At 36.2% G+C, this 25,145-nt stretch overlaps 1 protein-coding gene across 1 annotated transcript in view; it reads left to right on the plus strand.

Annotated features, from left to right (window-relative positions):
• The window catches only part of KDM5A (lysine demethylase 5A), a 113,852-nt gene that overhangs the window by 42,879 nt on the left and 45,828 nt on the right, over window positions 1–25,145 (plus strand). Inside the window, exons 6-16 of the mRNA XM_049882155.1 lie at window positions 831–936; window positions 2,217–2,308; window positions 3,080–3,238; window positions 4,352–4,471; window positions 5,143–5,301; window positions 8,023–8,204; window positions 14,182–14,344; window positions 15,664–15,783; window positions 18,818–19,012; window positions 24,283–24,464; window positions 24,806–24,930. Coding sequence (XP_049738112.1) covers window positions 831–936; window positions 2,217–2,308; window positions 3,080–3,238; window positions 4,352–4,471; window positions 5,143–5,301; window positions 8,023–8,204; window positions 14,182–14,344; window positions 15,664–15,783; window positions 18,818–19,012; window positions 24,283–24,464; window positions 24,806–24,930 — 1,603 coding nt within the window. The remainder of the gene's footprint in view (window positions 1–830; window positions 937–2,216; window positions 2,309–3,079; window positions 3,239–4,351; window positions 4,472–5,142; window positions 5,302–8,022; window positions 8,205–14,181; window positions 14,345–15,663; window positions 15,784–18,817; window positions 19,013–24,282; window positions 24,465–24,805; window positions 24,931–25,145) is intronic.

A 25,145-nucleotide genomic window follows, 5' to 3' on the forward strand; every position in this document is an offset into this window, starting at 1 on the left:
CAGGAATGGGTGTTGAATTTTGTTAAAGGCCCTTTCTGTATCCACGAAGATAATCATGTGATTTTTCTTAAATCAATAAATATGATAAATTCTTTAAATAGATTTCCTGATATCAAAATACCAATATCATTACATTCCTGGAATAAGTGTTACTTTATTTAGTTACTTTTAATGTACTGTTTGATTTTATTCTCTAATGTTTACAATTTTTGCTTTGAATTAACATATGAGGTTGAGGGATATTTGTGTGTGTGTGTGCATGTGCTCTCTTTATAAGGTTGTAAGAATCAACGTTATTCTTGCGTTATAAAAAGAATTTGTAAGTGTTCTCCTTTTTTCTCTGATGTACAATAATTTATGTAGCATTGAGATTATTTTTTATTGTAGTTTGGTAGAATTCAACAAGAGATGAGATTGGCATGATTGGCTTCAGACAGTCATGACTCATCCTCTCAGACAGGCATATTGTTCTCTAATCAAAGGTAGGTGTCCATTAGCAAGTTAGAGATAGGGATTTCTATTGAGTAATAATCAGTAGTGTCTCTCTCTTTGGATCTCATGCAAGTAACAACTACATATTTATGAAGGATAGATTTTCTTTTGTGGAAAGGGATCTGGGCATTGCATGGTGCCTTGATAAAAAAATTTTTTTAGCTGTGTTTAATTATTGTAATGCAACAATGAGTTGGATTTAGAAAGAAGAAATCAAATAACTGTTTTCTTCATTTTGAGGAGGACCCAGAAACTTTTCTTGGGTAAGAACATAAATTCAGGAGTCAGGATAATTATGCTAATGTGAGTTTTTTTTTGTTGTTGTTGTTATTTTTTAGTCAGAACCTGGGGAAATAAATAGGAACACGGAACTAAAGAAACTTCAGATTTTTGGAGCTGGACCCAAGGTTGTGGGCCTTGCAGTGGGAACAAAAGATAAAGAAGGTAAAATCTTTATTTGATCATGAAAAGAAATAGCATACAATGACATGGTTATAACAAGATTCAAATGATACTCAAATTGTAGTCTTCCTTGGGAATTTCTTAAGAATTATAAACTTGCAGCATGATATGTAGGCAAATCACCTTTTTATGGTTGATAATCTTAAATTTATTTTTAAATTTAAATTTATTTGGGTTGATCTTAAATTTATAGTGTTGATAATCTTAAATTTATAGTGTGTGGAGCCATATTATGTTGAATTTTTATGATATTTTGGAAGAGACATTTCTGTTCTCCACGTCTAATGTGTGACATGCTAGTTTATTGCAGTTTCTAAAGGTTAGTTTATGAGAGAGGGCTGAAAATTAGTTCTTCTTACCTAGTGATCAGATGCTTATAACTTTTAAATTCAAAGGGAAATAGAGGATTCTCTGACCTTTAGTTTTGAAATATACTGGGGAGAGCTTACAACTTTTAAATTCCAAGCATAATTTTGATATTTTTCTATAATTGCCCTTGATATGTTGTGACACTTCATTTAAATAAGCTGTTTGTGGAAAGCATGGTACTCTCAGCTTTACATGTTTGAAACTTTTTTTTGAGTAAAAGTTTTTAAATGCCAAGATCAAGCTGTACTGTTCTCTCTGTGTAACATACCGGTTTGAAAACTTGATATATCAAAGATTGGATTGGATATGTTTTGATTAGATTTATTAAAACCTAATGAAATGCTATAATCATAAATCATATTAAGATGAAATTTTTTGAAATGAGTGGCTGTCATATAATTCAGATTGTGGACTGAACTTTAGAGTATCAGGTAATATTGTTTCATCACTCTCAAAACACTCAGTGTGATAGGACTTAATTAAATACATTATAGTGCTTGTTATGACCCTTTTAAGAACTAAGCACTTTGACTACCTTTTTCGTTCTTACAATTATTGTACTGGCTGCCAGTGATCTTAAAACTTTAGTCTTGAATTAATTCCTGATAGGTACTACATACAGGAAGTATAGCACTAGTGGTTAAGCTTTCTGGAGCTGGATTGCCTAGACAGGAATCCCAAATCTGCTTCGAACTGGCTGTATGATTTTGGGCAAGTTATCTAACTTCTGTATACTTCAGATTCTTTATCTTCAAATGGCAGTAATAGTATATCTACCTTATAGTGTTGTTTTGAGGTTTTAACTAATTTAAATAATTTAAAATATTGTCTGGTCCATGGTAAGATGTCAACATTAGTTTTTACTGTTATTATATATCTATTTTTATTTCAAGATGAGGTCTCCCGAAGACGAAAAGTTACCAACAGGTCAGAGGCATTTAACATGCAAATGAGACAACGGAAAGGAACTCTCTCTGTTAACTTTGTAAGTGTTTTGGAATGTGTCAGGAGGGAAAGGATTTTTTTTTTAGTCTTAGTTTTTTTACTTTTTTCTTGGCATGCCATTTAGTTAGCTTATTTGGTTAGAAACCTTGATGATGAATTTAAAGTGGCAGGTTTGACTTCTGTAATCCTAACCTTGATTTGTCCCATATGGATAGACTGTCCCCTTAAGTCATATGCCTTTTGGGATAACCAAGTAAGAGAATGAATATGAATCTGTGTAAATCTTTCAGTAGTATTATAGATAATGCTCAGTTTTCATTCTCTGCCATATAGTATTTGTATATAGGAAGGATGACGTGGTATATTTTATTTCTATAAATTGATTTTCAAGTAACCTGGATTTGCTGACTTTCTTTAATCTAATAACTTGATATACTTTCTGAAGAAGATAGTCTGATGGCATGGATAGTTCTATAGCATGAGGCATGTGGCAGGGTAATTTTAAGTTGTTTTTCTTTTGATTACAGTATCATATGCTTTGAACCATAACTATGAACTAATTTTTGTTAACTTGGTTCCTTCATGTATTAAGTATAGAGAGGATATTTTTATCAACTTGCTTGTAGGAGCTCTGAAAGGAAATTTAGGCAGTTTTATATACAGCTGTTTAAATATTACTATTTAAAATAGATCTTCAGGATTTAAGTTATGTTACTTTTCAGTGTACATTATTTTGTTTTAATTAAGGAGTTGTGGCAAAAATTTAATATTACTCATTATAGAAAATAGGCTTTTGTTTATTTTTTAACAGGTTGATCTCTATGTCTGTATGTTTTGTGGCCGAGGAAACAATGAGGATAAATTGCTTTTGTGTGATGGATGTGATGACAGCTATCATACATTTTGTCTCATTCCCCCACTGCCTGATGTGCCCAAAGGAGATTGGAGGTGTCCTAAGTGTGTTGCTGAGGTACAAGCCTAACTTCTATGGATCCTCTTAAATTAAGAACAGTAACGCACACATGTATACTCATATACATGCACAGACGTTCCCAGAAGCTTACTCTATTCTCTTGTTGTTCTTCAATGTTGAAAATCTCCAGGATTGTTAAAGAGCTGTAGTAAATGGAAATAGAACTTTTACATTGTGGCAGCTTGCCTTTCAAAGATTCTCTTTCTTACTGTTGGTAAGATAATTCTCTTTATTGCTGCAGATAAATGAGACTTCTAAGAATATTCATACTGCTGGACAACAATATAAAGGAAAGCTTCATTTTTTTTTTTTTTAATTAAAAAAAGTAGAAAGTCAGACATGAAACACTAGAGCTTTGAATTTATGCATCCAGTTTTCATGCTAACAGGGAAACCTATGATGTCTCTTAGTTCGTCCAAATTTTGACATGGTTGTACTAAATCTTACTGAAAGATTATAATGATGCCTTGTCACAAAAAGCCTAATTTGTTTATTTACTTTAATGAGATATTATGATAGGACATTGAAGGGAAAGTGTTGGCTGGGTGTATCTAGATGTATTCAAAATCTGTGGTCTTTTTCACTACTACTGTATTTATTATTCTCAAAGTTAGGTAATTTAGCGGCAGTTCTCTGAGTATTTGTGTTACAGCATTATACAAGCTGATTGATAAACAGTGTAAACAAATTGTTCTAGCCAGATACCCTACAACCCATTGGATAGCCCTTTATCCATTACCTTTCTTTCCTTTGAGAGCATTTATTTTCTCCATGAACTCCACTGGTATGCTGAGAATGAGAGGCATCCATGACCTTGATTCCAAGTTACTAGTCTTTTAGGGGCTTGTCTTGGTGCCAGAGCTTAATGCCAACTCCCAAGACTGAAGTTGTCTCCTTACCACTTCCTGCTGGAAGGCTTTGAAAATGACTTGAAGTTCTAGAACATTATTTCCTGTTAATTTGGCAAGTAACTAATGCTTGTTTTGTTGCAGATTGATTGGATTTACCTCACCTAGAAAAACGACCAAGGAAGATAGTACCTGAGAACTTTAATGCTTTGCTCAGTTGAGTTTCAGTGAGTTAATTGTAGATATTTTTTTTTCTTTCCAGGAATGTAACAAACCTCGAGAAGCATTTGGATTTGAACAGGCTGTACGAGAGTATACCCTTCAGAGCTTTGGAGAGATGGCAGATAATTTTAAATCTGATTATTTCAATATGCCAGTCCACGTGAGTATCTATCATCTTTGAAGGCCATTTGTGGAGATACGAAGATTTATCTGAGTCCAAAGCTTTTGGTTTGCTTTTTACTTTCATTATTTTGCAAAAAAACAGAAACAGCATGAAAATGATGATCAAACACTAAATGTAAGAATTAGGGGCCTGGCTTCTGTTTCTCTCACTGTCCAATGTGGGAGTGTTCACTCTCCTATTGAGAAATCTGTTTTGATGCTTGAACTGTTTATTATCCCTTTGTGAGCAACCCTTTATAGAAAAACTTGGGGTGTTTGGCAGCTGGCTATTTTTGTTTAGTTATTTGTGATAATAGGGTGTGCTTCTTTCCCTAAAGGGTTTTAAGCTTTTTTAGTCCCTACCAAAAATATTTTCCAAAGCCATTAAAATTCAGTCTTGGTTTTTGCATTTTCTTGTTCCTTCTGGTTCATCTTTATCCTTCTTAGTTGGGAAGCAACTTCTTGCAGAAAAAGGCCAGCTCAAGTTCATTATGCTTTTCTGAACATCCAAGCTGTCTTTAGCTTTTCCCCATCCTCAGTGGTAAAAGCTATGACTTAGTGTTTCAGCTTTGGGAAACGAGAAGGTTTTCTATCTTGTGGATTTGTATTCACTTGCTTTATGTATTATGTTATGGTTAATAGTCTATCATCATTGTCTTCCCTGTGTAGATGGTTCCCACAGAACTAGTAGAAAAGGAATTCTGGCGACTGGTGAGCAGCATTGAAGAAGATGTTATTGTAGAGTATGGAGCTGATATCTCCTCAAAAGATTTTGGAAGTGGATTTCCTGTAAAGGATGGTCGGAGAAAGATGCTGCCAGAAGAAGAGGTGCAGATTACATTCTCCAGACGTCTGCTTACCCCAAGTTGATTTATCCTTTGTAGAAAACTCCCTTTCTGTAATCTTAAGGAACCCATGTTAACTGACTAGCTGGCTAACCAACCAAAAAAAAAAAAAAAAGACAGAAAAAAAGACACCAAGTAGTATCTGTTGAAAGCCTCTTTTTTGTTTTGCTTTATAGGGATAGGAATCATGTCTCTATTATTTCTCATTGGAATTTGTAGTTAAACTTATGTTGGCCTTTTTCACTCTATCCTCCATAACTTTTAACTACACTTTTATAGTTTCCATGTCCCTGTGCTTCATTATGGATCATATCCTCATCTTCTGGTTCACAGATTCTCTCTTCCGGTTTGTCATTGGCTGTTTAACCTCCTGCTTTGAGAGTTTTTTCTTAAATTTAAAAAGATTTCAAAGACACACAAAGTAAATGCGATAATGCACCTCCCTCCCTCAATATGTGACATCTAGAGTCAACCATTATCTACCTTCTGCCATTCCAATATCGTCTCTCATTCCATCTATTCCCCCTACTCTTGTTACTGTTTTTATGTTCCCCCTTTCTGAAAATTTACATACATTGAAAAGTAAAAATCTTAGCCCTATCATTTGACAAATGTACAAATTTGACATCATTTGATTACCCCTTAGCTCATACCCCTATTATGATACAGACATTTTCATCCTCTCCAGAGTTCCTCTTGGGTTTCTTATCAGTCACCACCACCTTTGTTTTTTCTTTGTTAACTTAGCGTGTTTTGTAGATGCTCTTTATGAAGTTGGGGAAGTTTTCCTCTATTCCTGTTTTTCTGACAGTTTTTATCATGAATGGGTGTTTAGTTTTGTCAGATAGTTTTTTTTGCAGTGATTGACATTATCATGTGATTTTTCTTCATTAGCCTAACATGGTGGATTACACTGATTAATCTTCAAATGTTGAGTCAGTCTTGCATCCCTGGAATAAATTTTACTTGGTTATGGTATATGGTTCTTTTTATATGTTGCCAAATTCTATTTGCTAATATTTTGTTAAGAATTTTTACATCTGTTCATGAAGGATATGGGTTTGTAGTTGTCCTTTTTGTGTTGTCTTTGGTATCAGCATAATACTAGCTTCATAAGGTGAATTCAGAAGTATTTTTCTCTAAGAGGTTTTGTAGATTTGGTGTTAACTCTTTAAATGTTTGGTAGGATAGTAAAACCATTTTGGGGAGTTTTTTTTTTTTTTTTTTTATCAGTTTCTTTAATAGATATAGGGATATTCAAATTACCTGTTTCATATTAGGTGAATTATGGTAGTTTGTGTTTTTCATGCAGTTTATCCATTTTCATCTAAGTTGTCAAATTTATGTCTGTAGAGTTGTTCGCAGTATTCCAATCTTTTTGATGTTTGCAGGGTCCGTAATGATAGCCTGTTGAATGCCTCATATTAATAATTTGTACCTTCTGTCTTTTTTCTTTTCTCAGAGGTTTGTAAATTTTATTGATCTTTTCAAAGAACCAGCTCTTTGTTTCATTGATTTTGTCTTTTTTTCCCCCCAAGTCCATTGATTTCTGTTTTTGTCATTAGTTCATTCCGTCTGCTTGCTCTGGGTTTATTTTGTTCTTTTTCTAGGTTCTTGAGGTGGGAGCTTATATTGTTGATACGAGACTTTACTTTTTTTTAATGTATGCATTTTGTGCAATAAGTTTCCCTCTCAGCACTGCTTTAGCTGTATCCCATAAGTTATAATATGTTGTATCTTTGTTTTTATTCAGTTCAGTGTATTTTTTTCCCTTGAGACTTCTGTAACCCATGGATTATTTAGAAGTGTGTTCCAAGTGTATGGAGATTTTCCTGTTATCTTTTTGTTACTGATTTCTGGTTTGATGTCATTGTGGTTGGAGAACACACTGTGTGTGATTTCAATCCTTTTAAATTGGTCAAGGTTTTATTTGTGGCCTAGGATATGGCTTATCTTCATATATGTTCCTTGGACACTTGAAAACAATGTTTGTTCTACTGCTTTGGCTAGAGTGTGCTGTAAATGTTAATTAGATCCTGTTAGTTGATGGTGTTGTCGAGTTCTTCTGTATCTTTGCTGATTTTCTGTTTAGTTTTTCTATCAGTTGTTTAAAAGCTGTTGAAGTCTTCAACTATAATTGTGGGTTTGTCAATTTCTCCTTTCAGTTCTATCAATTTTTCCTTTAGATATTTTGCAGTTCATTGTTTGGTGTGTACACATTTAAGATTGCTATGCCTTCTTGGTGGATTGACTATTTTATCATTATATAAAGTGCCTTTCTGAATTCTGGTAATTTTCTTTGCTCGAAAGTCTAGTTTATCTGGTAGCAATGCACTAAAAAAAAAATCCCGAACACACTGCCATTGAATTGATTCCGAACTGAGTAGTACTGCCCCATAGGGTTTCCAGGGAGTGCCTGGTGGATTCACACTGCTGACTTCTTGGTTAGCAGCTGTAGCTCTTAACCACTGTGCCACCAGGATTCCGAAATAATTAAAGGCATACCTAAATAAAATTTAGACAAGAGATAGGATTAAATATATAGCTGTATGAATTACATATAGAGGGGAACAAAGAGCATAGATTCTGTAGACTATTGTAAATATTACAAGGTTTGTACATTGTTCTGAAGATTCTCTTTAGATTTCTTTTGGGCACTTGTCATTTGTGTTCTCTTACTACACTATTTTTTTTTCTTTTATAGGAATATGCACTTTCTGGTTGGAACTTGAATAATATGCCTGTCCTGGAGCAGTCTGTTCTTGCGCATATTAATGTGGACATTTCTGGTATGAAGGTACCGTGGCTCTATGTGGGAATGTGTTTCTCTTCTTTTTGCTGGCACATTGAAGATCACTGGAGTTATTCCATCAACTACTTGCACTGGTATGTACAACTTTGGTTACAGTGTATATACTAGTGCCCTTTTTATGGTATAATAGTATTAAATGATCTACTTAAGGGAGAGCTGACTTTGAAATGATTTTCTACCCAAAATAGGATGATACATTGGAGAGAGAAGAGTGGGGGTGTCAGGGTACAACATCTCAGACTCCTTCCTTTTTAAAGTATGTGTATGCAGCAGAGCCGAAAGTTTTAGACCCAGTAATATTGGGTTGGCATACGTGATAATCATTCTAGTACATCTTTTGATATATAAGGTAGGATGTTTAAGTAAAGTTTATATAAAGTCTGACTAACCTTTAGTATTTGAGGTTTCCAGTGAATTTTTTCTTTTTAAAATTCTTTCACTAAATTTTTGCCTCTCTCAAAGCTTTTATATACTTACCCTTGCTCCGTATTATTATATCTTAACTAAATGATATTTTTCTCTCCATTTGGAAGATAATACCCAGATTTTACTATGCAGTAGAAAATTCTAGTTCTTTTTCTGCTTTATTGCTGTGCACTTTAATGTGGTAGCCATTAGCCACACGTGGCTATTTAAATTAGTTAATATTAAGTAAAATTAGAAATTCACACCCTCAGTTGCACTAGCTACATTTCAAGTGCTTCATCATCACATGTGACTAGGGGCTACTGTTTTGGCCAATATAGATATAGAACATTTTCATCATCACAGTAAGTTCTAAGTTTGTAGGCTCTTTTACTTTTTTGGTAAAGTCTTTTGATGAGCATAAGTATTTAATTTTTAGAAGATCCCAGTTATCTAGCTTATCTTCTGGTGTTTGTGTGTTGTTAGTTATGGTTTATATCCTATTTATGCCATGTATTAGGGCCTCTAGTGCTGACCCTATTTTTTTCTTCTATGATCTTTATAGTTTTTGGTTTTATATTTAGATCTTTGATCCATTTTGAATTAGTTTTTGTATATGATGTGAGGTATGGGTCCCGTTTCATTTTTTTACAGGTGGACATCCAGTTTTGCCAGCGCCACGTGTTAAAAAGACTGTTTGTTCCCTTTGTCAAAAGATCAGGTGACTGTAGGTGGATGAATGTACATCTGCGCTCTTGATTCTGTTCCATTGGTCAGTGTGTCTGTTGTTGTACCAGTACCAGGGTGTTTTGACCACCATATCTGTGTAGTGGGTTCTGAAGTCACGTAGTGTGAGTCCTCCTACTTGCTTCATCTTCTTCAATAGTGCTTTACTTACCCAGGGCCTTTTTCTTTTCCATATAAAGTTAATGATTAGTTTTTCCACCTCGTGAAAGAATGCCCTTGGTATTTGGATTAGGATTGCATTGTATTTGTAGATTACTTTGGCTAGAATTGATGTTTTCAGGGTATCGAGTCTGCCTATCTTTGAGCATGGTATGTTTTTTCATGTATGTAGATCTCATTTGGTTTCTTGCAGTAGAGTTTTGTAGTTTTCTTTGTGTAGGTCTTTTATGCCCCGTTAGATATATTCCTAAGTATTTTATTTTTTTAGGGGCTATTATAAGTGGTATTGCTTTCCTGATTTCTGTTTTATAGTTCTCTTTCTTGGTATATAGGAGTCCAGCTGATTTTTGTATGTTTATCTTCTATTCGTGCTATTCTTCTGAGTCTTTTTATTAGTTCCAGTAGTTTTCTTGTGGAGTCCTTTGGGTTGTCTATATGTAGTATCGTATCATCTGCAAATAAGGGTAGTTTTACTTCTTCCATACCAATTTGGATGGTCTTTATTTCTTTTTCTTGCCTTATTGCTCTAGTTAGAACTAGCACAATGTTAAGTAGGAGTGGTGATAAAGGGCATCCTTGTCTTGTTCCTGCCACTCTCCATTAAGAATGAGGTTGGATGTTGGTGTTGTATAAATGCCTTTTATTAGGTTGAGAAATTTCCCTTCTGTATCTATTGAGAGTTTTTAATCAGGAATGATTGTTGGATTTTACTGAATGCCTTTTCTGTGTCAATTGAGATGATCATGTGATTTTTTTTATTTATGTGGTAGGTTATGTTGGTTGATTTCCTAATGTTGAACCATCCTTGTGTACCTGGTATGAATCCCACTTGGTCATGGTATATTATTTTTTTGATATGGTGCTGAATTCTATGGGCTAGAATTTTGTTAAGAATTTTTGCATCTATATTCATGAGAGATATTGGTCTGCAGTTCTTTTTTGTGGCAGCTTTGCCTGGTTTTGATATCAGGGTTATGTTGACTTCATAGAATGAATTCAGAAGTATCCCTTCCTTTTCTATGTTCTGAAATAGTTTGGGTAGTACTGGTGCAAGCTCTTCTCTGAATGTTTGGTAGAATTCTCCAATGAAGCCATCTGGGCCTTTGTTTTTTTTTTTTTTTTTTGGTTGGGAGTTTTTTTTATTACCTTTTTAATCTCTTCTCTTGTTATGGGTCTGTTCAGATTTTTGACCTCAGTTTGTGTTAGTTTGGGTAGGTAGTATGTTTCTAGAAATTTATCCATTTCCTGTAGGTTTTCGAATTTGTTGTCATCTTTCCTTCTTAGCTTGGTTTTTAATTTCTTTTATATCTCAAAAGAGATTGATGCAAGATACATCTACATTAATGCTACCTCATTAACATAACAAAGGAAGCCCATTCCCAAATGGGATTATAACCACAGGCATAGAGGCTAAGATTTACAACACATGTTTTTACAACACGTAATTCAATTCATAACATTCTACTCTTTGGCCTCAAAAAATTCATGTCCTGGCCACATGCCTGACACATACACGGAAATCTTAAATTCAAGTAAAAAAATCTCATCTTCTGAAACATCTAAACCAAATAGGAGTGAGAATTTAGGCATATTACAGCCTGGGGCAAAATTCTTCTTCATCTGTGAAATCTAGAATGCGGGTCGTTTGCTTCCAGTGTACAATGGTAGAACAGGCACAAGGTAGATATTTCTATTATAAATCAGAGAAATTGGAGGGAGGGAGGGGATAACAGGTACCAAACATTAGCTCTCAAGTCTTGAAAATAATCCTCTGTTTTCTGAGACCATCTAAACAGTGGCCACACCCTCCAGACTCTGGGTGTTGATCACGCCCTCTAGATTCTGGGTAGAGTCCCCTTGGCCCTGGGTTTCAGCCCCACCCTCCAGGCCCACTAGGATGGCAACTAGTTCATGTAAGTGGCAACTCCACCTCCTTGGGACCCTGCAGGCCTCATTCTTCTACCCAGCCCTGCCCCCTCAGCTTTGTGCAGGGGCCCCTGGCACACCTTAATGGCAGGCCCACACTCTATAAATGCAGTTGAGGAAGATCTGACTCTTTGAAACCTAGGAGGCTGTGGCCCCAGCCTTTGAGATCTGGGAGACTACGGTCCCACCCTTTGAGATCTGGGAGACTGGAGCCCTACCCTTTGAAACCAAGAAGTTCTCCAGATTTCTGAGCTGCTCCAGGCATGGTCTGTTCTTTTCTTGGAGGACAACAAATGTCACTTCTTTGGCCTGTTTCCTGCCTGTAGAATTCTAAGAGGCAGACAGCTTTCTTTTCTTTTTCCTGTCTCTTCCCTGTTCAGTCTAAGCTGCTGGGTTTTCTGCCATGGTAGTTGGTTAGATTCATCAGTCACAGGCTTAATCTCTTTAATAAAAGATTTTAAGTTTTATTTTCACTTTGCCTAGTTCATTTTTAAGTCCATCTCTTTTCCTCTTGCATTTTACTATATGTGACAAGGAGAAACCGTGCAGCGCCTTTAAGATCTTGCTTAGAAATCTCAGCTAAATATCCAGGTTCATCACTTAAAAGGTCTATCCTCCACCAAACATTTGAACGTAATTCGGACGAGTTCTTTGCCACTGCATGAAAAGCATCAGCCTTTTTCCATTGCCCAATCCCATGTTCATCATTTTTTTTTTAAAGCTTCACCAGAAGCACATTTAAGGTCCACATTTTAGCAACATTCTGTTGCTGGTGCCATATGTATTCTCTAAGGCAATAGAGACTTCATAGCTCTCTTTTTTCCTTCTGAGCCCTCAGTAGAATTGCCTTTGACATCCATAGTTCTACCAACAGTCTATTGCAGGCAATCTAGGCATTTATTATTAGGCTCCTTAAAACTCTTCCAACCTCTACCCATTACCCAATTCCAAAACTGCTTCTACATTTTAGGTATTTGTTAGAGCAGCACCCAACTCTTCGGTACCAAAGTCTGTCTCAGTTATCTAGTGCAGCTGGATCAAAAATACCACAAGTGGGTGGCTTTAACAAACAATTTCTCACAGTTTAAAAGATAGAAGTCAGTTCTAGGCGGAGACTTTCTCTGTCCGCTCTGGAGAAAGTTCCTTGTCTCTTGTGCGTCCTGTTTTCTTGAATATCTCTGTGTGTCTTGGTATCTGTTGTACCCCATCTTTCTTCTGCTCTCTTGTTTAATCTCTTTTATATCTCAAAAGAGAATTGACTCAAGACGTACCTACACTAATCCTGTCTCATTAACATAACAAAGACAGCCCATTAACCACAGGCATAGAGGTTTACAACACATTTTGGGGGGTTATAATTCAGTCTGTAACAAAGATAGTTAGATCCACCTTAAAGACTTTTGTGGGCCCAACGGCATACTATGCATCGAGAAAGAACAGTGATGAATCTGTGAAACATTTCATAACATGGAGGAATCTGGAAGGCATTACACTGAGTGAAATCAGTGAGTTGCAAAAGGACAAATACTCTATAAGACCACTATTATAAGAACTCAAGAAATAGTTTAAACAGAGAAGAAAATATCCTTTGATGGTTACGAGAGTGGGGAGGGAGGGAAGGAGGGAGGGAGGGTAGGAGAAGGGTATTCACTAATTAGATAGTAGATAGGAACTAATTTAGGTGATAGGAAAGACAACACACAATACAGGCGAGGTCAGCACAACTGGACTAAACCAAAAGCAAAGAAGTTTCCTGAATAAACTGAATGCTTCGAAGGCCAGCATAGCAGCGGTGGGGGTTTGGGTACCATGGTTTCAGGGGACATCTAAGTTAGTTGACATAATAAAATCTATTAAGAAGACATTCAGCATCCCACTTTGGAGAATGGTGTCTGGGGTCTTAAACACTAGCAAGCGGCCATCTAAGATACATCAATTGGTCTCAACCCACCTGGATCAAAGGAGAGTGAAGAACAAGAAGGACACAAGGTAACTACGAGCCCAGGAGACAGCAAGGACCACGTAAACCAGAGACTGCATCAGCCTGAGACCGGAAGAACTAGATGGTGCCTGGGTATAACTGATGACTGCCCTGACAGGGAACACAACAGAGAACCACTGAGGGAGCAGGAGAGCAGTGAGATGGGGACCCCAAATTCTCATAAAAAGACCAGACTTAATGGTCTGACTGAGACTAGAAGGACCCCGGTGGTCATGAATGCCAGACCTTCTTTTGGCCCAGAACAGGAACCATTCCCAAAGCCAACTCTTCAGACAGGGATTGGACTGGACAATGGGTTGGAGAGGGATGCTGGTGAGGGGTGAGCTTCTTGGATCAGGTTGGCACTTGAGACTATGTTGGCATCTCCTGCCTGGAGGGGAGATGAGAGTGTAGAGGGGGTCAGAAGCTGGCAAAATGGACACAAAAAGAGGGAGTGGAGGGAGGGAGCAGACAGTCTCATTAGGGGAAGAGCAATTAGAAGTATGTAGCAAGGTGTGTATAAGTTTTTGTGTGAGAGACTGACTTGATTTTTGTAAACTTTCACTTAATGCACAATAAAAAAAAAAAAAAAAAGACTTTGTGTGCCTTGAGTTGCTTATAGTGATTTTTGTATGTACCTTTCCATATATATTTGGTTTACTTCTTATTATGAACAGTAGCACAGATTCATGACATGGTTACCAGGATTCAGGACATGTAATCTGTGGCCATGGAACAAGATGGAAGTTAATTGTAATTTATTGGGTTTGCAGCTGACCCCAGCCTTATTAGCCCCCTGCTCTGCCTAACTAAACAGTTATTTCTTTTGCTAGGGGGGAGCCAAAGACATGGTATGGTGTACCATCTCATGCTGCAGAACAACTGGAGGAGGTGATGAGGGAGCTGGCCCCTGAGTTATTTGAATCCCAGCCTGATCTCCTACATCAGTTAGTTACCATCATGAACCCCAATGTGCTTATGGAGCATGGTGTGCCTGTGAGTTTTTTTATGTCTCCCTTCAGTATTTTTAATTTCGAAGTTATTGTAGCTTTTGAGTAGATAGAATCACAACATATGCTTTGTTTTGTAATGGATGAGGTAAAAGGTCAAATTTGAACTTATACTCTGAAGGGAACAACTCTCTGATTCAGAAGGTGTTTTAAAGGATGAATCTTAGTTTTCAAATACTTTCTTTTCAAATAGGCTTCTGTTTTCAGTAAAGTGTTACATCTTGGTTTTAACAGAAATCTCATCTTTATTATTCCTACGTAACCGAAATACAGATATTTTAAGTGTTAGCTCTATCCTTTTGGAGATCATATTTCATAGAAAGATTTCACAGCTTTTTATACATTAGATAATGAAGTAAAAATAACATGGGAATACCTTTTCTACTTTTTAATTTAGTCTTGAAAGTGAATCTCAAATATAAGCTATTAATACCTGATAAAGTGTGCATTTAATAAGTTTGCTATTAAAAAAAAAAAAGCCATTGCCATTGAGTCGATTCCAACTCACAGCATCCCTGTAAGACAGAGTAGAACTGCCCCACGGAGCGGCTGGTATATTCAAAGTGCTGACCTTTTGGTTAGCAGCTGTAGCTCTTAACCACTGCATCACCAGGGCTCCAAGTTGGCTGCAGTCAAATATTTATCATAATCTGAATGAAAAACTGAATGGAATAAAATTGGTAGTGTTACTTTGTCTTTAAAGAATGAATTTATACTAGAATCTAGGACCTTTTAAAAGACACTTTGTCGTTAGTTGCTGTACAGTTGGCTTCTTCTCATGGGCTGCCTTATGTATGACAGAATGAAACATTGCTCAGTCCTATGTCATCTTCGTGATCATTGGTATAAAAGACATAAAGCACAGTGAGATTCAGGATAAAAACTGATTTGAGGGATATTTCCATATGAACTAATCAATTTAGTTAGTTTTCAAAACATTACCCAAAGGTATCTAAGGATAGGAGGCAATTCCATTCCTTACTGCTATTTATAGGAATAAAAGAAAAATTCTCTTCATTATAAAAATCATATCAAGTTAGAAATCTAGTAGCTCTCTGAGAATAACGTTTTCTCTTTGAGAATTTATTTTGGTTGCTAATTCTGTAATCAGTATCAGTGAATATTTTAAGAGGGTGGAATTCTGGCTACTTCTTAAGTCCTGGTATTTTCTGATATTTGTACTTTTAATGCTTTATCTTTTTCAATTTTAGAAAGTCCTTTTGAAGCTACCTGACTGATAAAGTTTGTCTCTTTTTGTTGTTTTTATTTTGTTTTTTTGTATTACTGTTTCCAATTTGCATTTAGGTGTACAGGACCAATCAGTGTGCTGGCGAGTTTGTTGTGACGTTTCCTCGTGCCTATCATTCTGGATTTAACCAGGGCTACAACTTCGCTGAAGCTGTGAACTTCTGTACAGCTGACTGGGTCTGTTCTATATCAAGTGACTGTTGTACATCTAGTAACACCTCTGTAAAATGGAGCTTAGTTGCCATGTTTGGTTAATTGGGCTCAGGGTACCGTTCATGAATATTTGAAGTAAGACTGGAGTGGCTATTCTGTTTTATAAAGTTCACTTTCTATCACCATCTTTAGTTGGAGGATTTTATAGTTCTTTATTTTTCATCCATTTATTATTTTCCCTGTTCTGTTTGAATTTTAAATGGGCAGTTGGTATTTTCTGAATTCTTCCTTCTTCTCTGTGTCTTTGCTTTTTTGAACATTTTTGAATCTTAAAAAGATGACCAGATAATTTCAAGTATTCTACCACATTTTCAAATACATAGTTCTGATTTTTATTTTAAAATATCCCTTCATTATTTTTGTTTTGGTAGACAATTCGGTGATTTTATTATTCCTGGTGTTTTTTGGTTTTCTATTTTTTTTTAACTTTTAAAGAGTAACTATAATATTGGGATCTCGATGGGTTATACTTCATGTAAATGATAATAATGCCAGTGACTGCTAGTTTGCTCTGTATAAGGTGTGTATCAAAAAGTAGTTAATCATGATTATATCATGTTGGTTGGGAAAAAACTGCACATTTATCATACGCTCTTTGACTTTATTTTAGTGACGCTATTTTTGTTGCAGAAACTCTGGTGGCATAGTGGTTAAGTGCTACGGCTGCTAACCAACCAAACGGTTGGCAGTTTGAATCCACCAGGCGCTCCTTGGAAACTCTATGGGGCAGTTCTACTCTGTCCTATAGGGTCACTGTGAGTCAGAATCGACTCGATGGCAATGGGTTTGGTTTTTTGGTTTTGAGGTTTTTGTTACCTTTCTTAGCAATTTCGGAGAAATGCTCTAGTAATACCGGAGCTTTTGTTTTCTATAGGCATCTTAATATTACATTTCGTGATTAAACATACAGAGATCGTTTTGTTTCCTTGACGAATGAATGAAATCATGTAATGAGCAGTCTTATTTGATCCAGTAATTTTTAACTTGTTCTTTGTTAGGCCTAGGAAATAGCATAATTTTCAGCAACAGGAAGACGGAGCTTAGGACTTTGCCTAAAATTCAGCTAGCATTTATTGAGTGTTCCTGATTTACACGGTTCTTGGCTGGGTTTAGAGTAGGGAATGGGAATGACTTGGAGATGAGTTAGCAGTGGCTTCTGCTGTTAATGTGGTCACTGTTCTTGATATTTGACCTCGGGTAACTCTTTTAATTTTACTGGGCCTTAATTTTTACCTGGTATATGAAAATGCTAATAGATTCACTTAATCTCAGACAAGTGAGATGGTGTATGTGAAAGCCCTTGGCACTCTTTAGAAGAAAGATGTGATATAAATGAAAAAGTCGTAGTAGCTTTCTCTCTGGACATAGTAGTGGGAATATTTTTTATAAGACTTAGTGGATAATTTGAGTTTATTTTCTGTAGCCTCCTTACATATTGTAATAATTGAGAACTACAAATCCCACAGTTGTGTTTTTCTTCTGTTTGTGCTTGTAATGAGGCTATGTGACAAATATTTAAAAGATATTTAAGAAACACAAGTGTATTTTGTTAATAGACAAAATGATCACTAGGTAATCATCCATTGAATGTATATATTTTCTTGGGAAAGACTGCACTACTTAATTCAGAAATAGTTTCACACTAAGTGTAATTCCTCTGATACCCTTTTGCTTTTCTCAAAATGGAGGTGAATTCTAAAAGGTTCTTTTTTTTCCTTTGAATTTTCTTGTTGTTGAAGATACATACAGCAGAACATACACCAATTCAGTAGTTTCCGCATGTGCCACGTAGTGACATTGATTACATTCTTTGAGTTGTGCAACCATTCTCTTCCTCCTTTTCTGAATTGTTTCTCCCTCGTTAACATAAACTCACTGCCCCCTAAGGTTCCCATCCTGTCTTTTGAGTTGCTGTTGTCAATTTGATCCCATGTAGACAAGCGTTTTTTACTAGTTAAGATAAACTATTGTTTGGTTTTAAGAAAACTTCAGGGAATATTTTTGTTTCAAGGTTCAAAGATTATCTCAGGGCAGTAGTTTCAGGGTTTCATCTACCTTCTGTGGCTCCAGAAAGGAATCTGAAAGGCTGTTAAAGGCCTATCTTCATATTTTTTCGCTTTTACATTACAGTTCCCAAATTCAAACAAAACTCCTTTTAACCATCCCAAGTTTTCCCACCTGACAGTTGGAAAGTGTGTTTGGGGGTGTGTGTGTGTGTAGGTATGTCTGTGGGGTATAATATAGCTAGTATCATAATCTGGCTTAAAGCTTGATAGTTAACAGAAATTTTGAGAATTTGTCGTAATGAGTGTATCTGTTGGTTTATGAAAAGTGGTCATTTAATCATTTGTTCATTTCATTGTTAGGGAAAATAAAGTGTATAATCTCATGATTTCATGTCTTTGTTTTTAAAAGGGCTGGTTTGTTTTTAAAAGGATTTCTAGATGCAAAAATATAAATCATCTTTTGCTTTGGTTCTTGCAAATAAAATAAAAAGTCAGTTCTTAAATGTGAAACCCATGTGGATTGCTTAAATACATAGTGCTTTTTCTTCCTTTTCTATTTTTCTTCTAATTACATGTGTTCTTTTTGTTTTGTGGAAACATGAATGCTGAAAACTTCCACTTGAGGTTTTGTTTTTACAATTTTTCCTTTTTCCTGGAAGGGCAGCCCCACATTAGACTGGTCTGAAAGAATTAGCTGCCTCGCTTCTGCTGCTTCTTTTTTTTTTCTGCTTCTTGACATACACAGTGAGTAGAAAATCAGCAGCTCAGGCCAGAAGCTTAACATTTCGGATTATGGGAGTTTCCTGTGAAGCGGCCTCTGAGATTTCTGTTGGGCCATAAAGGGTTATTTATAGTTGTCTGTTATGTTCAAATGGGATTTGTTATTCTGCTTCTTTATAATAAAAGGGAGGATCTGGAGGGTAAATACTTGTTCTGTCCTGGAATATGTTATAAGCAAGTAATTTAATTTGGGAATCTTTTCTTGTTTTCAGTTGCCTATTGGACGTCAGTGTGTAAATCATTACCGAAGGCTAAGACGTCATTGTGTCTTTTCCCATGAGGAACTCATTTTCAAGATGGCAGCAGATCCAGAATGTTTAGATGTGGGGCTGGCTGCCATGGTCTGCAAAGAATTGACCCTTATGACTGAAGAAGAGACAAGATTAAGGGAGTCTGTTGTACAGATGGTGAGTTTGCTGAGCACATTTCCTATATTTGATACTGCTTAGAGAGTGTCTTAGTTTCTTAGTGTTGCTATAACGAAAATACTACAAGTGGGTGACTTGAACAAACAAATTCATTTTTTCACACTTTAGGAGGCTAGAAGTCCAAATTCAGGGCACTGGCTCTAGGAGAACATCCTCTCTATCCACTCTGGGGGAAAATCCTTGTCTCTTTCAGCGTCTCTTCCTCAGCTCCTTGGAGATCTCCACATAGCATCAATCTTTTCCCATTTGTGCCTGCTTGCTTTTGTGCCTACCAGTAATCTGCTCTCTTTAATATACCAAAAGTAATTGGCTTAAAACACACCCTACACTGATGTGACCTCATTACCATAAAAGAGAAAACCCTCTTCCCAAATGGGACTATACCCACAGGTATAGGGGTTAGGATTTATAACATATTTTGGGGGACACGATTCAATCCATAACATGGACTATACTCTAAATTGAACCTATAGAAAGAATAAGTTTTTATCTTTGATCCCTTTAGGAGTTAAATACAAAAATCGTTAGTTTAGAGAAGGTTTCATATTTTTATAATAGCCGTTTTGGTTCCTTCTGACTAAAATCACAATTTTCTTAAAAATAACATTTTCAGACAGGAAAGTTTGTATAATCACAGAATTAAGGAATTTGTCTTAGTGTGTATTTCTAAACAATTTATTTCAAATATAATGATCTCTGTATGTTAAGCTTGAATCCCTGGGTGGTATAAACAGTTAACATGGTCAGCTGCTAATTGAAAGGCTGGAGGTTCACATCCACCCAGAGGCACCCTGGAAGAAAGGCTTCGCAATCTAATTCCGAAAAATCAGCCATTGAAAATCCTATGGAATGCAGTTCTGCTCTTATACTCGGGGTTGTCATGAGTTGGAAATGACTCTATGACAACTGGTTTGGTTTTGGTTTTAAGTTAGATTTTGAAGGGTCTTCAGCGAATGAATGTAGGCTTTAGGCTAAGGAAAAATACTACAGTGGCCTGGAGATTTGGATCTAAAAAGTAAAACTGATCCAGTTTTATTGCTCTTAATGAATAGGCATAAAGAGGGAAACAGTATGTATTAACCAAAATAAAAAGCTGTCCATGTTTAAAATAGAAATGGGATAAGTATTGGTATTACAAAGTATTTGAAACATTATTTTAAAGAATTTAAGTTAGCTTAGAAATAAGAATTTTGGCTACATGGTCAGATTTCTTTTTCTAGTTTCAGTTATCTATGAACTAACAGTAAGTGGATCTTTATTTTTTTATTTTACTTTTTGAGATGTGTGAATATATGGCTTGACAGTTAATATTCTACTTTATGCATATACAACCTGACAGTTAATATTCCTACTTTATGCCTATATTCTTAAAAGTTTTGTTTTGATTGTATGACTAGTAAAAATGGGATTCCTTTTTCCATTGCCTGGAGTCTTTCTTTTGAAGATTTAAGTTAAAGTATAGTGGTAGAGACTCATGAAATGAGTTTCTGTGGTGTATTCTCATATTTCAGGCTTATAACAGGTTATTTTCCATGTTCCACAATAATTTTAGTATCACCTCTTCTAATCCTCTACCATATTATTTATGATACTTTAACCAAATTTCTCTCTTGACTTCTCCTTTAAACTTAGCTTTACCCGTGCCCTTATTTCCAGGTACTTATCTCTGTTCTTTGCATGTGCACTGGTCTTTGCTATCTTGAGAAAAGTTTTCAGTGCCCTGATTCCCTCTTTATTTTCTTATCATCACTGTCATTCTGTTCCCATCATACTTAAGAAACTCTCCAATTACTAGTTTCAGCTTTATTGCTCAGTCCAACGGTCCTTTGTGTCTTCCATCACCATGAAATCTATTGCACTATATATTGCTTCTTTGGTTTCTTTTCCTAACACTTTGTTGTACTTCTCCTGGTTCTTCAGCCTTTCTGATCACATTTGCCAATCACTTCTGGTATTATCTTTTTCCTCATCTTTCCCAACTGCCAGTGTTTGCAGGGTTCAGCCTTTGACTTTTGTTTCTCTCCTTTTGAGCCATTCAAGGAATTCTCATCCCTTCTTAGAATTTTAACTCTTTCAGCTATTATCAGTCCTGTAGTTTCATTTCTCACCTTGTTGTCCCTTTGAAACAGGCAATATGTCCAGTCACCCATTTGTAGTCCAAGTGCCCACTATACACTTCTATTTAAATTTTTGTCATCTCACTTTCAGCAGCTGGAATAGAATATCATGGCTTCCCCCTCTATTCTTTTCACAACCATTTTCCCTTCCTAATTGTCTCAGTAAGTGCCAGAGTCAGTATCCCCTTTTTTTTCTTTACCGCTGCCATCCTGTTTATTCCTTAATTTTCTCACCTGAATTACTTCAAATAGCCTTTTAAGAACTTTGTTCTTCTCTCCATTCCTTCCTAATAATTGAAGATTTTTCAAAGTGTATTCTCAGGAACATAAGCTTTAAACATATTAGAATATATTAAAAGGAAAAATTGTTCCAAAATTAGAGGAGTTTGGGAAATGATAGGTTCAGAAAAGGTAAGTGAGGTTCTTTACTGCAAAACTTCTTTGATCCTTTAACATGCTGGTATCCATTGTTAATCTCTAAGGTAGGAGAGATGTAATATATAGCATTTCCCAAAAACGAATCTTTTTTTTTCTTTTGCAGTACTGGGAATTGTTGACACACATTTTTGGGGGACACAATTCAATCCATAACAGTGTTCTAATAAAATGTAAAATTTTTTAAAGCAGCCAGGACTTGTTAGTTAGTATATTAATGTCCTCTGCTTTGTCAGTTGTTTTGAAACTGCAAATTCTTATGAACTAAGAAACACCTACAAGGTGTTTTAGAACCATTTTTGTATAAAAATAGTTTTTAAAGAAAATACTAAGTGGTAATGTGAGAAATGGGAAGATATGAGAGTACAGCCAGCAGGCATCTAGATTAAAACTGATGTCAAAAACAAAATGTATGATGAAAGAACTGAATTGTGTCTGTCAGTGAATAAATTATCAGGTTCCCACCTTGTTTAAGTGGAAAAAGCTTGCTTTCATAGCAGAATTGGGTTTACAGTACCTTGCTCAAGTAAGCAGAAACTTTAAAGAGAGCCCTTGTATATTCATAGGAAATCTTGGTAAAATGCACTTTAAATGCTCTTACTTTCTTGAACTGGTATACAGAAAGTAATTTCGCTTTCTTTTTGATGTCTTGCTGAAGTAGATTATGTTTTGATTTGGATAGTTTTAAGTAATTTTACACTCTTTGCCTTAGCATATGTTTGTGCATATCAATGTTATTTTCAGATCACAGATTAGTGATTTCTCTAGTTGAAGGGTGCATTGTTCCTGGGGGCAGTAATGATTTTTTAAAATTGTTTTTTAAAGAAGACAAAACCACATAAAGCAAACATAGCTTCCTGGATTATTATATGGTAAACGTTCTTATCACCATCCAGGTCAAGAAATGGAATTTTGTTAGCCTCTGCAAAAGCATCTCCCATTATACTTCCCTCCCCTAAAAAAACTGTTTTGACTTTTAATAGTCCTCACTTAATTTTACTTCTTTATACTTTTATTACTCAAATGTACATTTTTAGATACCAGAGTTTATTACTCTTGCTCATTAAAAAAAAAAAAAAATTTATTGTGCTTTAGGTGAAAGTTTATAAATCAAGTCAGACTCTTATACAAATATTTATAAACACCTTGCTATGTATTCTCAATTGCTCTCCCCCAATGAGACAGCACACTCCCTCCCTCCTTTATTTTTTTTCGTGTCCATTTGACCAGCTTCTGACCCCCTCTATCTCTCATCTCCCCTTCACACAGGAGATGCCAACATAGTGTCATGTGTCTGCTTGATCCAAGAAGCTCATTCTTCACCAGTATCATTGTTTATCCCATAGTCTAGTCCAGTCCCTGTCTGAAGAGTTAGCTTTAGGAATGGTTCCTGTCTTGGGCTAACAGAAGGTCATTCTAGTCTCAGATCATTAAGTCTGGTCTTTTTTTTTTTTTTATTATTATTAACTTTTGTTGAGCTTCAAGTGAACGTTTACAAATCAAGTCAGATTGTCACATATAAGTTTATATACATCTTAACTCCATACTCCCACTTGCTCTCCCCCTAATGAGTCAGCCCTTCCAGTCTCTCCTTTCGTGACAATTTTGCCAGCTTCCAACTCTCTCTATCCTCCCATCCCCCCTCCTGACAGGAGATGCCAACACAGTCTCAAGTGTCCACCTGATATAATTAGCTCACTCTTCATCAGCATCTCTCTCCTACCTACTGTCCAGTCCCTTTCATGTCTGATGAGTTGTCTTCGGGGATGGTTCCTGTCCTGTGCCAGCAGAAGGTTTGGAAACCATGACCGCCGGGATTCCTCTAGTCTCAGTCAGACCATTAAGTATGGTCTTTTTATGAGAATTTGGGGTCTTTTTATGAGAATTTGCGGTCTGCATCCCACTGATCTCCTGCTCCCTCAGGGGTTGTTTGTTGTGTTCCCTGTCAAGGCAGTCATCGTTTATAGCCAGGCACTATCTAGTTCTTCTGGTCTCAGGCAGATGTAGTCTCTGGTTTATGTGGCCCTTTCTGTCTCTTGGACTCATAATTACCCTGTGTCTTTGGTGTTCTTCATTCTCCTTTGGTCCAGGTGGGTTGAGACCAATTGATGCATCTTAGATGGCTGCTTGCTAGCGTTTAAGACCCCAGACGCCACTCTCCAAAGTGGGATGCAGAATGTTTTTTTAATAGATTTTATTATGCCAGCTGACTTAGATGTCCCCTGAAACCATAGTCCCCAAACTCCCACCCCTGCTACAGTGGCCTTCAAAGGGCTCGGTTGATTCAGGAAACTTCTTTGCTTTTGGTTTGAGTCCAGTTGTGCTGATCTCTCCTGTATTGTGTGTTGTCTTTCCCTTCACCTAATATAGTTATTATCTACTATCTAATTAGTGAAAACCCCTCTCCCTCCTCTCGTAACCATCAAAGAATATTCTCTTCTCTGTTTAAACTGTTTCTTGAGTTCTTAGAATAGTGGTCTTATACAATATTTGTCTTTTGCAGCTGACTAATTCCACTCTCTTGCTCATTTTTAAAAAATTAGTAATAATTAACTTTGGGAAGCATTTTGATGTTGTACCATCGTACCTTCTGTGTTTATGCCTTAAATCGGAGATCTACTCATAGAAAAAAAAATTAATAACTTAGGTTCTTTGATGCATGAAAGAACTGACCTAGTGACATAAATTATATTTCAGGGTGTCTTGATGTCAGAAGAAGAAGTATTTGAACTTGTTCCTGATGATGAACGACAGTGTTCAGCATGCAGAACTACATGTTTTCTCTCTGCTCTCACATGTTCCTGTAATCCTGAGCGGCTTGTGTGTCTCTACCATCCAACCGATTTGTGCCCCTGCCCTATGCAGAAGAAGTGTCTTAGGTATCCACAAGTATTTTGTAAAACCAAGTTGTAATGTTTTTCTTAGTTATTTCCTTCCCTGTCTTTGGTAACTTCTCCTCACCTACCTGCCTCCCTGCTCTAGGCCCAGCCCTCTGACGTTGACCCTAAACTTGGCAGCTAAAATAAGTTTATCAGTTTATTTCACATGTTCCTTGTCTCTCCCAGCATCAGCAGTCTCTGGGGTTTATTGATTTTCTTTTTTTATGAACCAAGATTCCATTCCCTGGCTATTGTACTTTTGTTGAGCTGATTGTATTGAAACTTAATTTACTTTCAAGTTATTGTTGGTTTTTGAATTATTTATTTATTTTTTTCCCTAGATACCGATACCCACTAGAAGACCTCCCTTCTCTGCTATATGGTGTGAAAGTCAGGGCACAGTCCTATGACACTTGGGTCAATCGTGTTACAGAAGCATTATCTGCCAGTTTCAACCACAAGAAAGGTAAAGTTTCCTCCTTTTGCATATATACACTGAAATTATTGTCACTTTAAAAGAGGCCTTGTTTTGTTTTATGTGTTTTCGCTCCATTAATGAAAAATCCAAGGCTTCATACGAAATTTGAGATTAATGGTTTGATTGGATATAGGTTTAGTTTTCTATTTGAGAATCTTAATTTAAACCAATAAAATGGGACTAATAGCTAACTTGCAGTAGAT

This window comes from Elephas maximus, chromosome 4 (genome assembly GCF_024166365.1).
Source record: "Elephas maximus indicus isolate mEleMax1 chromosome 4, mEleMax1 primary haplotype, whole genome shotgun sequence".
In the NCBI taxonomy this organism is placed as follows: domain Eukaryota; kingdom Metazoa; phylum Chordata; class Mammalia; order Proboscidea; family Elephantidae; genus Elephas; species Elephas maximus.